The sequence below is a fragment of the Phasianus colchicus genome, chromosome 21 (genome assembly GCF_987193195.1).
Source record: "Phasianus colchicus chromosome 21, bPhaCol1.hap1.1, whole genome shotgun sequence".
In the NCBI taxonomy this organism is placed as follows: domain Eukaryota; kingdom Metazoa; phylum Chordata; class Aves; order Galliformes; family Phasianidae; genus Phasianus; species Phasianus colchicus.
In genome coordinates, this window is record NC_143456.1 from 6,623,125 (window position 1) to 6,642,725 (window position 19,601).

Sequence of the window (19,601 nt, forward strand, 5' to 3'; positions counted from 1 at the left end):
TACTTGGGGACAAGGAGGGGGGATTCTGCCCAGAGCAGCTGCTCAGATCTGTGCTCAGCACAGGGGAACGAGGCAAAGCACAACTGCAGGTCCCAAACAGCAGAGAATAAACAGATACCTGTGACTGCCACGCTTCCTGACAGAAAGGATTACAAATACCTGCTGGGTCAGCTGTGTGCTTGGGGAAACTTCTAACTGCAGTAGGTGAACCATTTCCTCTGGGCTGGAATGATGGAGCTCTTTGCCCTTCGCTAAAAATTAAGCAGAAGTCATTTGAACAGATGACAACAGCTGTACACAGGAGATCAGAAAGCTCCCCAGATGCTGATTTTGAATGAAATTCAGAAGCCAGCATAAACCAGATTTTAAATACAGAATAATCCTTACCATAATTTGCATGAGAAAACCAGGGAAAACGTTCCACCCCTGCACTCTGAAACCCTCCAGGAATGTGTGGGGTTAAAAAGGAGATCCTGATGAAAAGGACAAGAATTGGAGACTGCAAAATAGGACCAGGAACTGTTTCTAGAATCTTCAGGTGACAACTAGAAGTATGGAGAGCCCCGTGCTGAAATCTGATGGTTGTTGAGCATATTTCTCCCTTTTGTGCTGTATGTTCTGATGGATGCTCAACACGCATCCTGGGGCACCTCATGTGAAGGAAATCTTTGACCTTTCTCACCAAGACAGCTCGCAATTATGGACTGAAAAGCATCTAAAAATCTCAGCCCTAAATCCGAAGCTTCTTCCCATCTTGCTCCTTCCTTTACTGAATGCCTCCTGATTGTGCCAAAGCAGAATATTCAGACCTCAGTCTAAATAGCCTGGGTGTTATGCTGACGGTGTCTCTGGAGAGAGGAAGAGAAGAGAGGACAGATTTCCAATAGCTCTGATGCTTCTCCGTAAGAAAAGCTGCTACACAGCAAGAGTGATAAATAAAGAGGGAAAGTAACACACTGGAGAACTTCTACCAAGGTCACACCAGGCTGCTGAGCACTACCCATCTGCAGGGAAGATTTAGATACCCATTTAACTACGCAGATCCATTTGCTTGTTGGCAGCAACAGTCCTCATTAAACCAAACCGGTTCTAAGCATGAAAGGGAAGGATGATATTAGCTAATAAATACAAAAGGAAAGCCAACAGGCTTTAGTCCTTCTCAGGACAACAATCAGGCAGCAGGAAGGGCACGTGCATGGGTGGCATGGCATGTCCCAGCTGGACAGGAGCAGGAGTGCAGCCTGGGTTCTAGAAGCTATTGCTGTGCCCTTATCAAGAGTGTTCCTTGCCTGTTTCAGCAGGCTGAAAGACACGCTGGGCACAATTTCAAGCTATGACAAAGTGATCTTATCACTTCTGTGCTGTACTCGCTACACAAGGCCCTGATTCAGCAGCATGTAAAAAAAAAATAATATCTTCATTTGCATGAAAAGCACTCTGATCACAGAGTCTTCTGTTCAGCAGCCCCCTTCCCATCCCCAGCTCAAGATGCACGCACTGCTGGCATTTTGCTGGCGACTAAAAGGGAATATTCTGCATATGCTCTGCACGTTTTAATGCAATCTTTTCCTAAAATTTTAACAGTATTCTCAAACAACACAAAAGCTGCACACATTCAAACAAGGCAAATGCTGCCAAGTGCTTTCACTGGCACTTTTAGTAACTGGGCCACACAAAGGACATTTCATACCAACGCACAGCAAAACAAACAGCTCCAAAATGCCTTTGCTGCTCAACAAGTCCAGTCTTTTCCAGTCTGCCTTTACAGTGTCTTGACACACAGCACTTAAAGAGGATAGATCTGAAACTAAAGGAAGGTGTAGCCATGCAAAGAACAATGCTCTGACCGCAGTCAGATTAATCTCTGTCGTGGGAAACCAGTAAGAACCTCTATTTTGTTATCTTTTGATAAAAAGAGACTGTTAAAGCTTAACCATGTTAGGAAACTTGCTCCTTTGGACTAAAGCACAAACTCAATGTATAGAGGTGCAGACTTAAGTCATCAGTTCTCGCCTGTTTCTGAGGGAGAAAGTCCACTACTGCAGCAGCTGAAGACTGGATCCAGCAGTCCCAAGCCCTTCCCTGATCACAGAGGGGTCACTGAGGCCATTTCCAGCCCCCTGCCCCGTATCAGGTAATAAACACCACCTCTTATGAGCCAGAGTGCGTCACGTCCCACGGACACACCCTGAAACCACATCAGTCTCTCAGCCAACTCAGCCCAAATATAAATACCTTCCATCCAGGCAGCAGTGCAGTCCCCATTGAGAAATGTTTCCCTTCCTGTTCAGCCAGCACTGAAGCATTACGATGTGAGGCTGACCCAGTGCCCTCCTGTCCCTGCCAAGCATTTTGGGGCTCTGCTGAGCTGCTTTGCCAGCAATCTGTGGCCTGGTGCAGTGTGTGAGATCACAGCCACGGCCCTCACAAAGAGCAGACCTGTAAATGACATCTCGAGGATTAAACTGATTGAGATGCAATTTGCCTAGCAACCATTCATTAAGCAGAGTTCAGAAACAGGCCAGCAATCTATTCCACCTCCTTATCTGAGCAGTAAACAGATAGCAGGCTCTGCTATGTCCTCTCTCCTCCAGCTCAGACACGGTGCAAACACATTTTTCAAAAGTTTCAACTCCTGCAGCAAACAGCAGAGAACAATTGTGCCTGCCCAGCACAGGGCTCAGTGCTCACCCACACCCAGCAGCTCCACGATGACGATGCAAAGCACACGGGGAACGCAGCTGCAATTCCCACCTCCCCGGTGTTTTCTCCCATCCAGCATCAAAGCCAGTCCTGATCTTCTAAAAAACAGCCACCGTAATTCTTCATCACGCAGCACTGCTCTGATAGCTGGAAAAAAACTCGATGAAAATCTTATTCCCCTCCTTCATCTTCTGAAAGGAATCGATTGGCACTCCCAAAGTCCTCAATATAACCCCCCCCCCCCGTCAGAGAAGAAAACAAAAATCACGTCCTCCTTCCCATTAAGCATTTTTCCTCATCAAACAAGCGAGACAATGCCAACGTCACCAGCAAAAATCAAAGCAGCTATTTCAGCTCCAAGGATTTCACTGAAAAGATTAAGCGAAATCCTGATTTTGTGTGATTGCTTCCCCATAAGAAACATCTGACAATATCCTATTCTGCTCCGAAATGAAACAACAAAATGAGCTCGGACACATTTCATTTAAGACTATATACCTGAACGGCCTTCCTTTGGTGAAGTGTTCTTCTGGGAAATCACTGTGACATACAGCACGCTATTGCAATTAAATATGCAAGAAAGAAGAATTAAACTGGCAATGAATAATTAATAGCATATAATACTACTTCATAAGGAAAGTCTGGCTGAATATTCCCAAAGATGAGAGGTACCTGAGCGCATGGCACATCACGGCTGCCAGCTTTACTTTTACCATGGAGCCCAAGGCCCCACGATGCTGTGGCTGCTGCTTGTGCCTCCTCCTCCTCCCCTCCTGCCCACCAGGATCCAGGGAAGCTCCAAGACAGACAAGCATTGCAATAGCTGTTGCTCTGCTCACCTGCATTTCAGTATTAACCAGGCTTCCCAAACGCTACCCGTTAAAAAGTGTACAGCAATTATTTCATTTCCCAGTAGAGAATAAAACAAGTATGATGCAATGATTACTTATAAGATAATATCAGGCTGAGGTTGGGAGGAAAAAAAAACAACTGAAAAAGTCTGCAAGAGCGAAGGAATGCAGTTTACCTTCCCAGAACCTCTCTTAAAGAGAAAGATAGCATCAGCTTGCCCAGCAGGCCTTCCTCCTTCATATTTACTGATTCAGAGGCTACGTCCCTCCTGCAACCCCGCCATATCACCTTCCAGACAACATGGCAATGGAAAACATGCTTCCTTCATTAAGAGAAACGTTAAGTCCCATCTATTATTATGTACCAAAGTGCTCATCAAATTGCTATTGAACACTAAGCCTTTTCCTCTAGACAACAGCCAGGTCAGCTCTGTGCTAACCAACACAACACACTCGTTCCATACCTTGAGCTGGAAATCCCCAGTTCCCTAAGTTTATCCAACACCATCCTGCTGCAGAGCACTCGGTTTAGGGATGCATGTCTGAAACACATCTGCTGGAGATCGTTAAAGGAGGGCTGGGCACTTCTATCTGCCTGCTGGAGATGACAGCCCCGCAGCCAGACATCCCCAGGGCCTGCAGGACTCAATGCTCTTCTCCAAAGCAAACACAAATTGGAGTCTAATCTCTACAAAGGCTGGAAATAAGCTAGTTTAATATTAATTTTCTATTAAAAATTAATAGGATTAAATGAAACTCGCGAGCTGGCAGGCACCAGGAGCACTGCCCCTCTGGCTGCCCACAGGAACAGATGCAGAGGATGAGGATGGGTTGCAGCAGTGCTGTAGGACTGGAGCTGTAGAGGAAGGGCACTGGGGCCTCATCGTGTGCCACAGCTCCATGTCACCCTGCTGCCAGCAGCCCATCCCTGCTCTACCAAAGGTCCTTTGTTAGCACTGCCTGGCACCCACTCACCCTGCAGCAGGCTTAGGGATCCCCCACAGCTTTCAGAGACCTCTCCATTGCTGTGTGAGGTGGGAGCGGCTGCTGGTGCCTTCCTGAGCTCTGCATGCACAATCTTTGGCTGGATGGCTGTAAACTCTGACTTTACAGCATCAGTGCATGCCACAGCAGCACAGCATATGGGCCAGATACACATCTTGCACATGTCTGGGGTCAGATGTGAGCAGGAGGCTCTTGGAAGCATAACAAAGTGTGATAGGGATACCACAAGTCCCACAAAGATGTTTCCTTCCCTGATCCTTGCTGTGCACAGTGGAGCTCCTAACAGCTCATCCTGGTGACCAAGGCAGTGCATCCTCTCCCAGGATCCAGCCTTGCAGGGACTGGTGCCCACCTTCACCCACCTGCAGGCAAATCCCTTTCCGACTGCCAGAATTAATCACCTTGCCAATAAGCATCCTGCAAACAACCAGAGTTTACATAAGAGAAGTTTAACCTTCAGATCCTATTAATGTTAACAGAACAAAAAAAAAAAAAAAAAAAATGAAGCACAGAGCAACAAAAAGGTCTGTATCTGCATTTCTAATTATACAACCAAACGCAGCACGTGGTGGTATTTCCAAGCACCTTGCTGGTGATAAAACAGCAAATGGACTACAGCTTCCATTTTGAGGAGTGGCTGCAAGAGCAAACAGCACTGAGGTTGTCAGCAGTAAGGCAAGGATGTGAGAATTAAGGAAAATAAAGTGGCATACTTCAAGGATGGTAGCAAGAATGTTAATAATTAGAAGAACAAGTCACCTTAAAAATGTTACATTTCATGATCTCTCATACTTTTAATGGCTTAGCCTACTTTTTCCAACCTAATTTGCATCATCCAAATAGGCCTCCTGCTGGGAAGCATTAAAATGGCAGCCCCCCATGGAGACAGGCTCCCTTCACCAAGCCAGTCTGAAGGGCTAATAAGTATTCCTAAAAACATTTTAAATCCATTAACGATGTTTAGTAAACATTTATTGAGAATTAGTGCCACTGCCAGAGTTGGCCTTACCACATACTGCTAGAGCATTTTATAAAGAGGTGAAGGTACCCCCCAAAACACCTGCACCATCACCAGCTCCCACCCAAAACCCAAGGGTTCTCTTGCTCCTGCTCTGCATCACCCTAATAACTGACACCCCAAAGCACGAGGCATTCTCCAGGATCAACCAGGCAATGCTCCACAGCCCTTGGAGCACCCAGCTGGAGATGGGGGACACAAGAACCAGATGGAGCACCAAAGGGACACCCAGACAGTGGGGCACCCAGCACTCTTGCAAGCGGAAGGAAGGGATGGGGCTGCTCCTGCACTGTGTTTGTGTGGGATCTGCACCAAGGGCTGCACCTGGCTAATGCCCACCTCGACGTGTTTGGGTGGCTGAAGGACCAATTTGCTCTACCCCTGGCAATTAATTCAATCCCCTGAATAAAACAGGCTAGTACAATAGCAGTGGAAACCTCCCTATTACTGCTGTATTGAAGATGTGGGTGCTGGTACAAAGGCACAGTGCTTTACACAAATATCTGAGCTGTGCATTATCCTCTGGGCACCATCTGCACACAACCAGGTAGGGTTTTATCTAAGCCCTGGAAACTCGAATAAATCATTTCCTCCCTATCTGTGATCCTGACAGAGACAGACGCTGCAATCTGCGAGCTGACGAGTGCAGGCTTGTCTGGTTAGCAGAAATAAAATTATATCTGCATCAGTATCTGATATATTTTTAATAAAAAAATACAGCAAACCAGACCCTTAATATTGAAATAATCTCAGCCTGCGCCTCCGTAACCCACAGGAGGTATCTACAGTGTTACACTGCCAAAGCGAAGCTGGGATTGCCACTGTCATTTCACCAGCAAGAGATGCATTTTAATGGTCACACATCAGGAAAAGCAGAACCCCACAGCAGCCCAGGGCTGGGGATCCCACAGCACACCATCAGCAGAAGCACCCATCCCATGGGGCAGCACAGCCACAGCTGGGATAACACACTGCCAGGGGAATGCTTCTCTGCCTCTGAAAGTTACCAAAAGGCAGGAGATAAATGGTCCACCTTCCCCCTGCCTGCTGGGTTTTATGCACTTCTGTTGGAAATGTTACATCAGAATAAAACCCAACTTAATTGGCTCTTAAATAACTGAACAGCCACTTTAATTTTATTTCAGCAGCAATCAGTCATAAATCACGCCGCCCAAGCTCCAGCACGGGATGACAAGTAAATAGAGCAGAACATACCGAAGCAGAATCTGAACGCTGTGCAGTGAAAGGTGATTTTTCTTAAACCTGTGCATCACCATTTAATGGACATCACAAAGGCAGCAAGGCATCAATACCTGGAGCTCAAACCTGCCAGCCCTGCACGCTCCTTCTGCACCAACTGATTAGCAGAGCCCAATAAACGAAGGATCTCTGTAAGGTGGAACTGCTGGGATTGAAGCACAGGTGCAATTTCCCCCACGCACACTAGGTGGAAGTATGCAAAACCTTAATTTGTTCCCTTCTTGACTTAAGTGGAAGTGGTTGAAGTGTATAATAGCACCTGTCACTGTTGGAGGAGTCTTTATCGTCCTTCATCTGCAACTTCACTAATTGATGATCTGTAAGCAAGAAGATGCCCGGAACTATTAAACTGAGCTGTGCTGGAAATGAGTGGCAAATATGAAAAAACAGACATCAGAAATATTAACTGTATCATCATTCAGACTAATTTTAAAAATGCATTCCACTTCCAGAGCATTTAAACACTCAGTGCTAATGGCAGCCATCAAAGAAATGGAATTTGCATTTTAGAAACATTCAGTTTATTTTCACGACTAACATCTCTAAAAATAACACCTTGTTAAATAGAAACAAGGGACAGGAAGGTGCAAAAGGCTTCAGAAACAAATTTCTAGCAAATACTGGGAGGAGTAGGAGGAGAAACAGCAGCGTGGGGTCTTGCAAAGGGATCTAAACACAGATCAGAGCAGCAGAGCACCCAACCTGCCTGGGATTACATTACACAGAAGGCTTCTGGAATGTATGGTGGAAGTGCCTCTTTCCAAAAGAATCCATTTCTAAATTTAAATACAGACGGAAAATTTGGGATCGGGCCACACACAGCCAGGAAAACGCTTTGGGAAGAGCTGCATCCTCTTCCTGCTCTGCCCTTCTCATGCATTGATTTTCCTCCACATTCATTCACAAATGCTCAGCACAGTAGTGAACGATTTAAAGTCAAAGGATGCAGGAATTACTGGCTCCAGGCACAAGCTGAGGGCTTTCCTGCATCCAAATCAGGATGGAGGTGGGGGCCAGGGGCCAGCCAGCAAACACCCCATTTCCATCCCTTCAATGAGGCTGAAGTGCTCGCCCTTATCCCCATAACGGCTCTTTGCTCACACAAGCACCAGGCTTTGTCTTTGCAGTCCTCATTTAAACTCGAGACAGGGGAGCAGAGGGCTGATTGCAGCCGGCAGGAGCCTGCTCTGCTCTCTCAGTGTTTGTGCAGGGGATGCAGAGCAAGGCCCCACCTGTGCACCACGGCTGCTTCCTGCTCAGAGGGCCAAAAACTGCACAGAACAGCAATGGAATAAAAGGATGAATGAAGACAAATGACTTCTCTGGATTGTGAAATGAGAAACTGGGCGTGAAGGACCCCCATCCCCACCCTACCTACAGGGAGGGATGAGCCCAGCACAGAAAAGGGCAGGCTGGTGTCTCTGCCATGCTGCAAGCTGAGCAAAATAGCAGCAAAAAGGGGAGGACAGGATGCACCAAGGAGATAGGGGCAGGAAATGCAACTAGCCCACAGCACTCAGCACCCACTTATGCAATGCTCTGAAACACACCGTTTTTCTCTTGCTCTGCCCTATGGCTGCAATTCTTTTCTTTCTATTCATCAGCTGAGATGAAGTCATTGGGAAGGCAGAACGTGGCTCATGTCAGTGCTGGGCATTAAGGACAGGGAGATAGCCAAAGGGTGCAAGGCAGCATTGCAGAACACTGCCTGCAAGTCTGCTCAGCACGGCATCACATCACCTATCTCCACTTGCTCTCACACATTTCCCAAATTAGAAACAATCAGAATGTGACTGGAAACAACACACAGCTCAGTAGCTCCATGTATTCCCCAGTTTTCACCCCAACACGCACCTGTTGTACTCAGTGCCAGCCCAAGGCTTCATCCCACCCAAACACGTTCATGGGATATTATTATTCCTGGGACCAAACATCAAAGTTTTCTTCACCATCCCTGGGAATTTGAACTGATCTCCCAACGCAGCGTAAACAAGTCCAGCACTGGGAATAAACAAACTGAACATCGTTACTGAGCACAACAGGAAGACAATTAGAAGCATACACTGAGTACAAAACGAGTGGGGGGGTGTGGAGAGACAGAATGCACTGAAAAGGGGTCTGTGGGGTCTATAAAGCTGGATCAACCACAGCCTGAAAAGGGGTCTGTAGGGTCTGGATCAACCACAGCACTGCTTTTTTAATGCAGCTTCTCTGTGAGCTCCCACACGCTCCTAAGGCAATTATTTAACAGTTCCAGCCGTCTGTTCAATAAATCAAGCGAGTCAGGCTTTGGCTTTGCTCTCAGTGGTGTATTTAGTAATTCCATAAATCCCCGAATCCTGGAAATTACTGAGCTTTAGAGAAACACAAAATGGACATTACTTCATCACCCATCTCCATAAATCAGTGTGGGTCGGGGGCTGCAGATGAGGGTGCCTGGTGGTGTGGGACACAACATGCTCCCATCAGGCACCGATGCTGCTTTGGGGCTGTGGGGTGGGAGCAAGCTGCCAGCAGCACCCATCTCCTGCCCCATGCCCATCCAGGAGTGGCTCCGGGTCAAAAATGGGGAAGAAGACATGAAAATGGAGAATGGAAAAGGCAGAGTGCAAAATGCTGTGCTTAGGAAAAAAAGAGAAGTTCCCATCCCATGTCCAGGTGCACCAGTGTGTGATTTTACAGCTGTCTGCATTTCTGGACAACGCAGTTTCTTTAGTTCTTGGGAGAAGCTCTGCTATCAGGAGCAAACGTAGATAAAATAGTGATCTATATGAGGACAACTTGAAACAAATACAAATAAGACTTAAATCGAAGCAAATACCCAAGCTCCAGAAAGCAAGGGATCAAAACCACCGTGTGATTAGGCAGCACGCACTCGGTGCTGAGGGCACTCAGTTATTCACTCCAAAAATCCAGAGGATGAGAGGGGGTACAGTGGGTAAGGTCACCCTGTAATGTCAGCACCAACGCAGAACTGAGCCTTGGAGGATTCCAGCACCTGCCGTTTCTTTCATCTCAGCACAAAATGAGATCTACTTCTTTACACTTCAAAAGCCACGACGTGCAGCAAATAAGATACATGCTAAGCAAGAAGGCACAGAAAACACGCCAGCATCTTTCAGCATCACGTCTCCCCCGTGTCATCCATTATGTCAGATCTATCTATTTTTACTTAATTCTTGTTCCACTGATATGCATCCTTGCTCTCCAGGCCATCAGGCTGGTTAGACTTGAACTCAATATGGCTTCTTAAAATAGTTGAGAAATATCGCAAGTCTTCCTCACAGCTTTTTGCATTTACTTAAATGAATTCGCTTCCCAGTCAAAGCAGCTTCGCTTCTCCTCATGTTTCTAAACCTCTTTTCAGCATCAGCCCTTTCTGCTTTCATCAATTCAAGGAGCCTCCTGCGAGGATCAGTCCTCTGTGACAGCACAATGCTGTCAGCCGGACTCACAGGAACACTTTTCAGTCGTATTTTTAGAAGAGAAAAGAACGAAAGCCCACCGAATTTAATCCCTGATGGATTTTCCTACTACAGACCGCTCCCTGTGCATCTGTGATGAGAAACTGCAAGCTCTCTTCAAGTTCGGGTGGAAAAAACCTGCTCAGAAACACGTACGGTGAAAGGGAAAAGCAGCTCCTGTGTTCCTATCTCCCTACTGCTCACGTAGGAGCAGCCGCAGGATTATCTCAGCCAGCTACTGAACCAAAGTTCCTACAGCACACGTTGTGCAGCCCAACACCCGGTGGGACCGATTCCATCACAGAGTCACTGCGGTGCTCCAGCACTGACATCACTCAGGAACCTGAGCTCCTGTACTGAGAGGTGCTACCAAGGAAACAGAGAGCTGTGGTTTTGCCATAAAGAGATTAACTATTACGGTAAGAAGTTTTCCAACACATGTTTTCTTGCGACTTCAGTCATCAGAAAAGGAGAAGAAATAATTAAGAACACCATAAAAAGCGAGTGCAACGCTCTGAACCAGCCCGTGCTGGATCCAGGCTGCGTCTGCAGTTTATCCCCAACTTGTTCCCAGCAATTACAGGCAATGTCAGCGGGGTGACACGCACCCAGCAGCCCACACAGGTGCACCGTGTGTGCTGCATCACCGACAGCTCTCCAGCACTTCTCCGTGCCACAAGGCCGTTTTGATTTTATCTTCCCTCCCCCCCCCCCCACCTCCCCTCTGTGCTTTGGCAGGAGCGCGTTTCCCGTGAAGGTGCTTTAAAAAAAAAAAAAAGAAAGAAAAAAAAAAAAAGAAAGAAAAAAAAAAAAAGAATCCTCTGGCAGGAAGCAGAGCGGCCAGCAGCGCCCTAACAATGGCTGCTGCAAAACCCCGCTGGCGGGCGGGCAGCGGCTGCACAAAGGGCTCAAGGAGCCCCTCCAGCACAGCAGGGCGGCCCCATGGGGTGCAGAGGTTGGGGAGGGGGGCGAGGGGGGGGCACCGTGTGGGATTTTCTCCCCATGCTGCGTGGGGCCAGCAGACAGAGGCAGCTGGGCCTTCTTGCCGTCACAGCCCCCCAGTATCCCCTGTGTGCCTTCAGGAGCCCCTCAGAACCCCCAGTACCCCTTCCAGAGCCTCACAGCATCCCCTGTACGCCTTCAGGAGCCCCTCAGCACTCCCTGTGCCCCCATAGGAACCCCTCAGTACCCCCTGTATCCCCTCAAGAACCCCTCAGCACTCCGTTTAGAACCCCCAGCACCCCCTGTATCCCTTCAGGAGCCCCTCAGCACCCTCTGTATCCCCTCACCCCTCCTAAAATCCGCTGTATCCCCTCACAAGCCCCTCAGCACCCCCTGTACCCCATCCAGAACCCCTCAGTACCCCCCGTATCCCCTCAGCACCCCATTCAGAACCCCCAGCACCCCCTGGATCCCTTCAGGAGCCCCTCAGCACCCCCTGTATCCCCTCAGGAAGCCCTCAGCACCCCCCCAGCACCCCTAAAATCCCCTGTGTCCCCTCGGCAGCCCCTCAGCCCCCCCAGCTCCCCATTCAGACCCCCTCAGCACCCCCCGTTTCCCCTCACAGGCCCTACGAAGGCCCTCAGCTCGAACCAGGCCGCGGCCTCCAGGCCTCACCCCCACGGCCAGGCCTCACCCCGTCACCCAACCACCTCAGAACCCGCGCGCGTTCTGTCGCGACCTTCCTTCTATCGCGACAGCGCCCGAGGGGCGGCGCCGGGCGGTGAGGAGATGAAAGGGGGGGGTGAGGTGGGGGGGGGGCAGGGGGGCCCCAAGAAGGACAATGAAGGAAGGAACGACGAGATGGGGAGGATTGAACCCAGGTCAGGCTCCCGCCCCCGGCTCCCCGCACTCACTCTCGGTGCCCCTGCCCGGGCCTCATGGCGCCGCCGCCGCTGTGCCCGTGCCGGCCCCGCCGCTCCCCGCCCGCCCGCTCTACGCCGTGGTGGCTGCGCCAGCCGCTGCCGCGCATGCGCGTTGCCCGCCAACGGCCCGGCCCCGCCCCGCCCCCCGCGCACGCGGAGAAAGCGCCGCTGTTATGGCGCCCCCCTGCGGGCGCGAAGGGAAAAACAGCCGCGGGAGGTTTGGGGGCGGGCAACTCATCCCACCCCAACTCAACCCAACTCATCCCACCCCAACTCAACCCAACTCATCCCACCCCAACTCAACCCAACTCATCCCACCCCAACTCAACCCAACTCATCCCACCCCAACTCAACCCAACTCATCCCACCCCAACTCAACCCAACTCATCCCACCCCAACTCAACCCAACTCATCCCACCCCAACTCAACCCAACTCATCCCACCCCAACTCAACCCAACTCATCCCACCCCAACTCAACCCAACTCATCCCACCCCAACTCAACCCAACTCATCCCACCCCACCCCACCCCACCCCATCCCACCCCACCCCAACCCAACCCACCCCACCCCATCCCACCCCACCCCAACCCAACCCACCCCACCCCACCTCATCCCACCCCACCCCATCCCACCCCACCTCATCCCACCCCACCCCATCCCACCCCACCTCATCCCACCCCACCCCACCTCATCCCACCCCACCCCACCTCATCCCACCCCACCCCACCTCATCCCACCCCACCCCACCTCATCCCACCCCACCCCAACTCATCCCACCCCACCCCAACTCATCCCACCCCACCCCAACTCAACTCAACTCAACTCATCCCACCCCACCCCACCCCACCCCACCCCAACCTACTGCAGCCAACAGCTCTGAAATGAATGGAAGCTTTCTCACAACTGCCTCGCTTTACCTGCGCGATCGTTTTAATAGAAGGCTGCTGGGTTTATTGTAAGAGAAAGAAAAACAAAAGCGTGGGTGAGATGGATTCACGAAACGGGGTTAAGTGGTGGAGTAAAGCCAATGCTTGGGCCTTGGAGGATTTTTCGGGTGGATTTTGGGTGACCTGATGCTCCTGGTGTGGTATAGGTGGCTCAGTGCAGGTTGGTAAAGCAGCCCCTTGCAGAGGGACACTGAACCCTTGCTCAACAGGTTTCGGTTCCAGGCAGAAGCCCCCAGCAGCCCCCTTCCTCCAGCCCAGGGGTACACATAGCACAGAGCTCCTTCCCAGAAACCACTGTAAATGCAATGCAGTGCTGCAGTGCAGCCTCCTGAGACTGATCTCAAACCCCACCTGAGCCGCTGTTCCAACCATGATCTTTCCTTCAGCTCTGCCCCTCTCTGGCTTTCTATGCTGGTGCAAAGTGTAACGGCTTTGTAGTAACGTTCCTGCAATAAACTATTCAAGTCCCTAAGAAAAGGGCTGCCATCTGTCTGTGTATGAAAAGCAAGCACCTACGCAATGCTGCTCCAAGGAGTCTTCAGACCCAACCCTTCAGCTTTCATTCATCAGCTGAACTGCCAAACAGATGTAAAGGCAGGACCCCACCCAATACCAAAAACAAGATATGTACAGGCACAGACCCTCCCTTGGCAATACTGACTCCTCAGGCAGTTGTGTTCACACCCATGAACTTTAACAGAGTAACTGCAAAAATGAGACTGCTGCGTGGGGTGGGGGAGCCTCTGCCTCCTGCCTTACCCCTGCTGGAATCACTCAGCCTTCAGAAGAGATGATAGATGGCTGCTGATAATCCTTCACTGCAACCCTTTGCTAAAAGGCAGGAGATGTTCCCTCACACTTGAAAGAATCACAATATCCACCCTTCCCTTGTTGAGTCAGACTCTTGACTCAAGTCACTCTGGATTTCCAACCACAAACACTTTCTAGCAAGGATGCAAGGCACAGCCTTGAAGAAGATGACAACTCTGCAAATGTGCTGGAACTGCACCGGGGGCGCTGTGATGTGCATCCCCAGGTTCCATACTGTAGATCTGAAGATTTTATTACCATCTGGGCCATTTCCCTAAAGAATAATATATTCTACTTCAGCCCGCTATCTTGATTCCGTCACCCTCGATCCTGAATTAAACAAAGGTGTTAAGATACCTGCAGCAGAAAACAGGACGAGTTTCTCCACATGAGCTCAATGACAGTCAAAACCTACACGAAGAGTTCAACTCTTCACCTCCACCTTGAGCTTCAGGCGGATATCACAGAGGAAAATGTTCATCAGGTCCTGCCCGGCCTCCTGGGCGATCCTGCTGATAACTGCACCTCTTCTTCCAATCAACATCAGCTGTATCAAAACCCAGACAGAACATCATCAAGCTCAGCCTTTCAGAGGAGTCATCCAAGAAAACAACAGTGCAGACAAAGAAGGACACAGAACAGAGCAATCAGAGGTGTCCTACAACCAAGCCATGAGAAACTAATAGTGAGGTACAAGCTGTTACCAACCAGAAACCAAGCTCTTCTCAACACAAAGCCCAGAGCCTGGGCAGAGTGTGTCTAATGCAGCAAGGACACACACATGCTGGATACAGGGAATCTCCTTTCATGCTCCCCAGTTCTCTTCTCTTACCTTATGAGACTTTCTTGGGACCACAAGGTTCTGCACAATGACGAGCTCTCCGCTTGGCCCTTCCTCCCATAGCTCTGTCACCTGCAACAGAAGCACAGACTCAGCAGTTTGGCACAGCACCAAAGAACTACAACTGCCACTCTTTTAGAGGTGACACCTCAGCACCCTGGCACAGTTGCATACCTGTAGACCCACTTAAAACACAAAAAGGGTCCCACTAGCTGACGTGCAAGTCCCAAGCCAGGCCACGTGGCTTGTGAAGCCTCACAGATCTCTCAAACCCAGAGATCTCTCTCTCATCACAAAGCCTGTTATTCCCAATACAGATAACTGGAAGGCAAGTCTGCTAGCACATGCCTCCTACCTGAGTCACACCATAGGGGACTTCTAGTGGCAGGTACTCCAGCATCTTCTCCCTGATGATATTATCACAGATCTCATGAGGTGACTGGCTGGTCAAGACCCTGCTGTGGAACTCCCATGGACCTGGCTTGGCTTGCATCAGGAGGTATTGCTGTCAGCACAAAACACATCACACCCATCAGATAACACGCACACATTGCACACACTGACAGACAACAGTTCCTCCAGCGTGAGCCCACCCCAAGGGCAGCAGCTCTGCTGTTCCACAAAGGAGGAGCAGCTCAGCGTGAAGCCCTGGGGTACAAGGCTAAGTGCACAACAATTTCAAAGCATAACAGAAGTTCAGACCACAGTTACCTTCAGCGTATCCACTTCCTCTCCATTGAGAGCTGCCAGCATGAAGATATCCTGGAAATGTGGCCAGCCTTTCCTATTTTTCAGATCTTCATATTTGTAGGCCTTTTGCCCTTCTGCTTCTGTAACAAGACTGGACTCAGAAGCCTTCACAGTGCTGCTGTTATCCAAACTAGAGCCCTTCTGGGCTTTATCTGTTTCCAGCTGACAAAGAGACTCCTGAGTTCTGTTCTGAGGTGGAGGAGTCTGAGTGACTTTAAGAACAGTTTTTGCAGAAGAACTGGAATTATGTTGAAATTCAGACCCCACTTTCAGTTTCTTCCCATTTACAATTCCCTCTGTTAGCTCATTTATGAGTCCCAGCAAGATGAACTTCTTCTTCAGCAGATCCACCTAATGTAAGAGAGGGGCAGCTGTCAGGAATTTATCCTGAGCAAGACCAGCAAGTGGGCCCTGGCTCTGGAGGAGCTGGAAAAATCACCCCAACATCAGCAGTGGGAAAACCAACTTCCTCACTTACCTTGTTCAGAACCAGGACACTGGGAATCTGAGGAAACTGAGAAAGACATTTCAGCACCTCCAGGCTCAGAGAGTTTCGTGTCCAGTGGTCTGAGACATCCACCAAAACCAGAACTGCCAGGAGAGAGTGAGGGGAAAATAATGAACCTACATTTCCCAAAGGTTCTTTCTAAGCTTCTCCATAGCCTGTATTTGAATCACTTCCCTGCTGCTGTTCCTCCTCTCACTTCTACAATGCAGTGCGCACATATAATCCAAAAATGGTGTTTTAAATGATAAAACAATAAACTCAGTTTACACTTGCTGTCCTACAAATATTACACATGCTAAAATGCAACATCCAAGGCCAAATATTCACCCAAGCTGCCTGCATTTGCCATCAGACAATTCTAAACCCCTCCTCCTGTGTCAAGTAATTCATTTCTTTCAATACCCTTCTCCCCTCACTTCTTATTCACACTCCCAGGTCTGCCTTTAGTGCCCAATAGTGTACAGAGATATCACAGCTGTAGGGTTATAAGTTTCTGTGGCAGATAAAGGGTTTGATGCAAGGGAAGTTGAGTGCCCACCTAGATCTGCATGTTTCATGCTGTCCCACGGGTCTGTCAGCATGGCCTCCTCCAGTTTATGCCTGAAAGGCAAAAACAAGTGAGTATGCTAGACATGTGTTAGACCACAACAATATTCCTTCCCCCTGCAGGTGTGGGAACAGCACTTTCCATCATCCCAGCTCACACAGAGCTGCCTTACAGGTTTATACCATCCTTCACTGCACACACACGCATACAATCAAACACAGCAGGGCTCAAGGGATTCCCCAGGCTCTGGGTGTTACTGAAATATAAACAATTAAGAAATCCAGAGATCAAAACGAGGCTAAAAATTTACATTCCTGCCACTTCTACAAACTCCACAGTGGAAATCACTTTCTGTTTCTCAAACCTCAAGTGATAGAACCCCATCTTTCCCTACAGCAGCAGCAACACCTTTTGGCTTTCCTGGGACAAGTGAGACCAGGCGTGTCCAGAATGATCTAGAAAGAGGAAAAACACATTTTCTAAGTCCACGTGCAATTTTAGCTCTGCCACTAACTTATATCAGCGTGATTAAACACAACCATAGGATACAAATGAAAAAAGACATAGAATGGTTGGGTTGGAAGGGATCCTAGAGATGATCCGATTCCAACCCCTGCCATGGGTTGGCTGTCACCCAGCAGTTCAGGCTGCCCAGGGCACCACGCAGCCCAGCCTTGGGCTCCTCCAGGGATGGGGATCCTGCACTTTGCTGCCCCTGGGGCACAACACCGTTTCTGCAGCCTGGAAGCTCACCAGCTGTGTGTCCTCATGCGTGATGACACCGCACGCTTTGCATCGGGTTGTGTGCACTTTCTTCGAGACTGGGAAAACCTTTAAGAAATTAAAAGCATCTCACAGCCATTATAGCTAAAAAAAATAAAGGTGATGCAGCAACCCAAACTTGCTGATTTGTGGCAGTTTTACCTTCCTGCCCAAGAGCTGATTGGAGAGCGTGGACTTGCCGGCGTTGGGCGCTCCGATGATGGCAATTCTCAGCACTCTGGGCTCTGGGGGCTGGTCAGGGTGGCCCCGCACCATGCGGGCCTGCTTCTCTGCGGGGGGAGAAGGGGCTCACGCGGTGCCCTCACCCCGCAGCGGGGCCGGGGGGCCGCAGGCTGCGCTCACCTCTGCTGGTGGCCACGGGCGGCGGGTGCCGGCCCAAGGCCGGGGTTGGCCGCTCGCCGGGGAGGCCCAGGATGTGGCCCAGCGCCGAACCGCTCCCGCTGCAGCGGGCGCAGCTCTCCAGGAGGATCGCTGAAACGGTGCAAAACCTGCGAAACCGCCCCGAAAGCGAGACGGCTCCTTCCTCCCACCTCACAGCTACCGCACGGCCCTTCCCCAACCCTTTGGGCTCGGCCCGGCCCGCCCTCACGTCCCCCAGACCCCGGCCACCCCCGGAGCGAGGTTCCCGGCCCGACTCCAGTCGCCCCACCTGCACGCCGTGACGGCGGACCGGCCGAAGCGGCCCTGAGGGCCCAGCGTACGCCCCGTGCCACCGCCGCAGTCATGGGCGCCGCCATGTTGCCCCGCCGCGGGGCAGGCCGGGAGCGCGAGCGGCGGCCGCTCCTACTGGAGGAGAGGGCGGGGGGAGCATAGAGAGGAAGGAGAGGGGGTTAGGGCGCCGCAGTGATGGCTGTAGCGCCCCCTGCTGGACGCGCCTGGAGCAGTCAGTGCGAGCGACGGCGTAGCGTGGTGTGCTCAGTGCTCCCAGTGCTCCCAGTATGCCCAGTGCTCCCAGTGTGCCCACTGTGCCCAGTACACCTCAGTGCTCTCATTGCCCTCAGTGCTCCCAGTGTGTCCAGTGCTTCTGGTTCTTCCAGCGTTCCAGGTGCTCACAGTGTGCATAGTGCCCCCAATGCCCCCAGGTTACGCACTGCTCCCAGTGTCTCCTGCAGCCCATCCCAGTGCTCCCTCTGTGCTCCATGTCCTCTGCAACTCATCCCACTGTCCCCCACAATGCTCCCCAGCCCATCCCAGTGCCCCCCACACCCCTCAATGCTCCCCACTGAACCCCATGCAATCCCCCCCGGTGCCCCTTTAGTCCCCCACACCCCTCACAGCATCACTAACTGTCCCACTCCATACCCCCCCCACACCCCAACATTGATCCCCATCCCCCCACACACAAGGGAAGGAGCCACCATCTCTGTGCCATCTCTGACTTTATTGAACCCACGCCACCAACCCACACTGACCCACACCAACCCACACCAATCCATGCCACGCTGCGAGCCTGGCCGTCAGCAGAACCATTACCATTACTAAACTCAGTAATGGTAACGGTTTCCCTGCCAGCCATGTGTCCTTGGCTGCATTGATTCCTCCGGGTGCCCCATAACCCCCCTGTGCCCCACCATGCAGTCCCACGGAGCAGCTCTCAGAGCCGGGTGCAGCCCAGGGGAGTACATCATCTATACTGTAGTGTCTCATAGTGAACTTACAGTATATGATGATATCCAGCCCAAGGTGGCAGGCAGCGTGATGAGAAGCACCTAAACAAAAGGAGAGCATCGTTAGTGTCACCTCGTCCCCAAAGTGCCACCACCACCCCGCTGCATCCCCATAGGCAACACCCACCTCTCGGGGTGACCCCGCTGCTTTGTGGGGTGGTGCTGCTGCTGCACCCACTTTATAAATCCTGCACAGCCTCATCTGCATATCTCACATCTGCACAGCACAGCTGGTGTGGCCCTGTAACCCCTTCGTGCCTGGGGGGGTGGGGGGAGGGAAAGGAGGGGCAGCATCCAGAAGCTCTGTGCCATCCCACAAAGCTCTGCCTGTGAAGGACACAAAGACAGGGGGGTCCCAGGAGCCACCCCCTTGCTGGATCACCCCCAGTCCTTCATTCCATGGGAGCTTCCCATGGCAAACTGCTGTCCAATGTGTCCCTGTGTCACATATGCTACCCCAAAGGATGGATCTATGTGTCCCCAAGAGGGTTGTGTCACCTGATTGTGCATGACTGTGGCCATTTGTGTCCCCTGGCCATGTGAGTCCCAAAACAGCTGCAGTGCCTGGCTGTGTGTGCCAC

At 50.8% G+C, this 19,601-nt stretch overlaps 2 protein-coding genes across 6 annotated transcripts in view; both read right to left on the minus strand.

Annotated features, from left to right (window-relative positions):
* Window positions 1–12,300, minus strand: part of FAM222B (family with sequence similarity 222 member B) — a 28,318-nt gene extending 16,018 nt beyond the window's left edge. Inside the window, exons 1-2 of one of the 4 annotated variants that reach the window (XM_090122740.1) lie at window positions 12,158–12,268; window positions 8,692–8,838 (exon numbers count right to left, since the gene is read on the minus strand). The gene's annotated coding sequence lies outside the window, so the exon portion shown is untranslated. Of the gene's footprint in view, window positions 1–8,691; window positions 8,839–12,157 lie in introns of all 4 variants that reach the window. The other 3 variants (XM_031591681.2, XM_031591680.2, XM_090122741.1) reach the window with 3 other exon arrangements.
* A 745-nt stretch (window positions 12,301–13,045) lies between these two features.
* ERAL1 (Era like 12S mitochondrial rRNA chaperone 1) lies at window positions 13,046–19,153 on the minus strand. Of its 2 annotated transcripts, none has more exons than XM_090122568.1 (11): window positions 17,989–19,153; window positions 17,696–17,876; window positions 17,495–17,622; window positions 17,324–17,401; window positions 16,979–17,025; window positions 16,562–16,623; window positions 15,994–16,106; window positions 15,477–15,866; window positions 15,121–15,270; window positions 14,757–14,837; window positions 13,046–14,471 (listed from the first exon to the last, which is right to left on the minus strand). In XM_090122568.1, exons 1-11 carry the CDS (start codon window positions 18,088–18,090, stop codon window positions 14,349–14,351), a joined length of 1,455 nt encoding a protein of 484 aa, XP_089978694.1. In that variant the 5' UTR covers window positions 18,091–19,153; the 3' UTR covers window positions 13,046–14,348. The 2 variants fall into 2 exon arrangements, with proteins under 2 accessions (XP_089978694.1, XP_031447537.2); XM_031591677.2 differs by having other exon boundaries at window positions 17,696–17,824; window positions 18,003–18,621.
* Between the last annotated feature and the right edge of the window lie 448 nt (window positions 19,154–19,601).

Coding starts and splice junctions, on each gene's coding strand:
- ERAL1 (XM_090122568.1), bottom strand. CDS start 18,090: ATGGCGGCGCCCATGACTGCGGCGGTGGCACGGGGCGTACGCTGGGCC. Junction 17,623..17,695: donor GCCCGTGGCCACCAGCAGAG/GTGAGCGCAGCC, acceptor CTCCCCCCGCAG/AGAAGCAGGCCCGCATGGTG. Junction 16,107..16,561: donor CATGAAACATGCAGATCTAG/GTGGGCACTCAA, acceptor CTCTCCTGGCAG/TTCTGGTTTTGGTGGATGTC.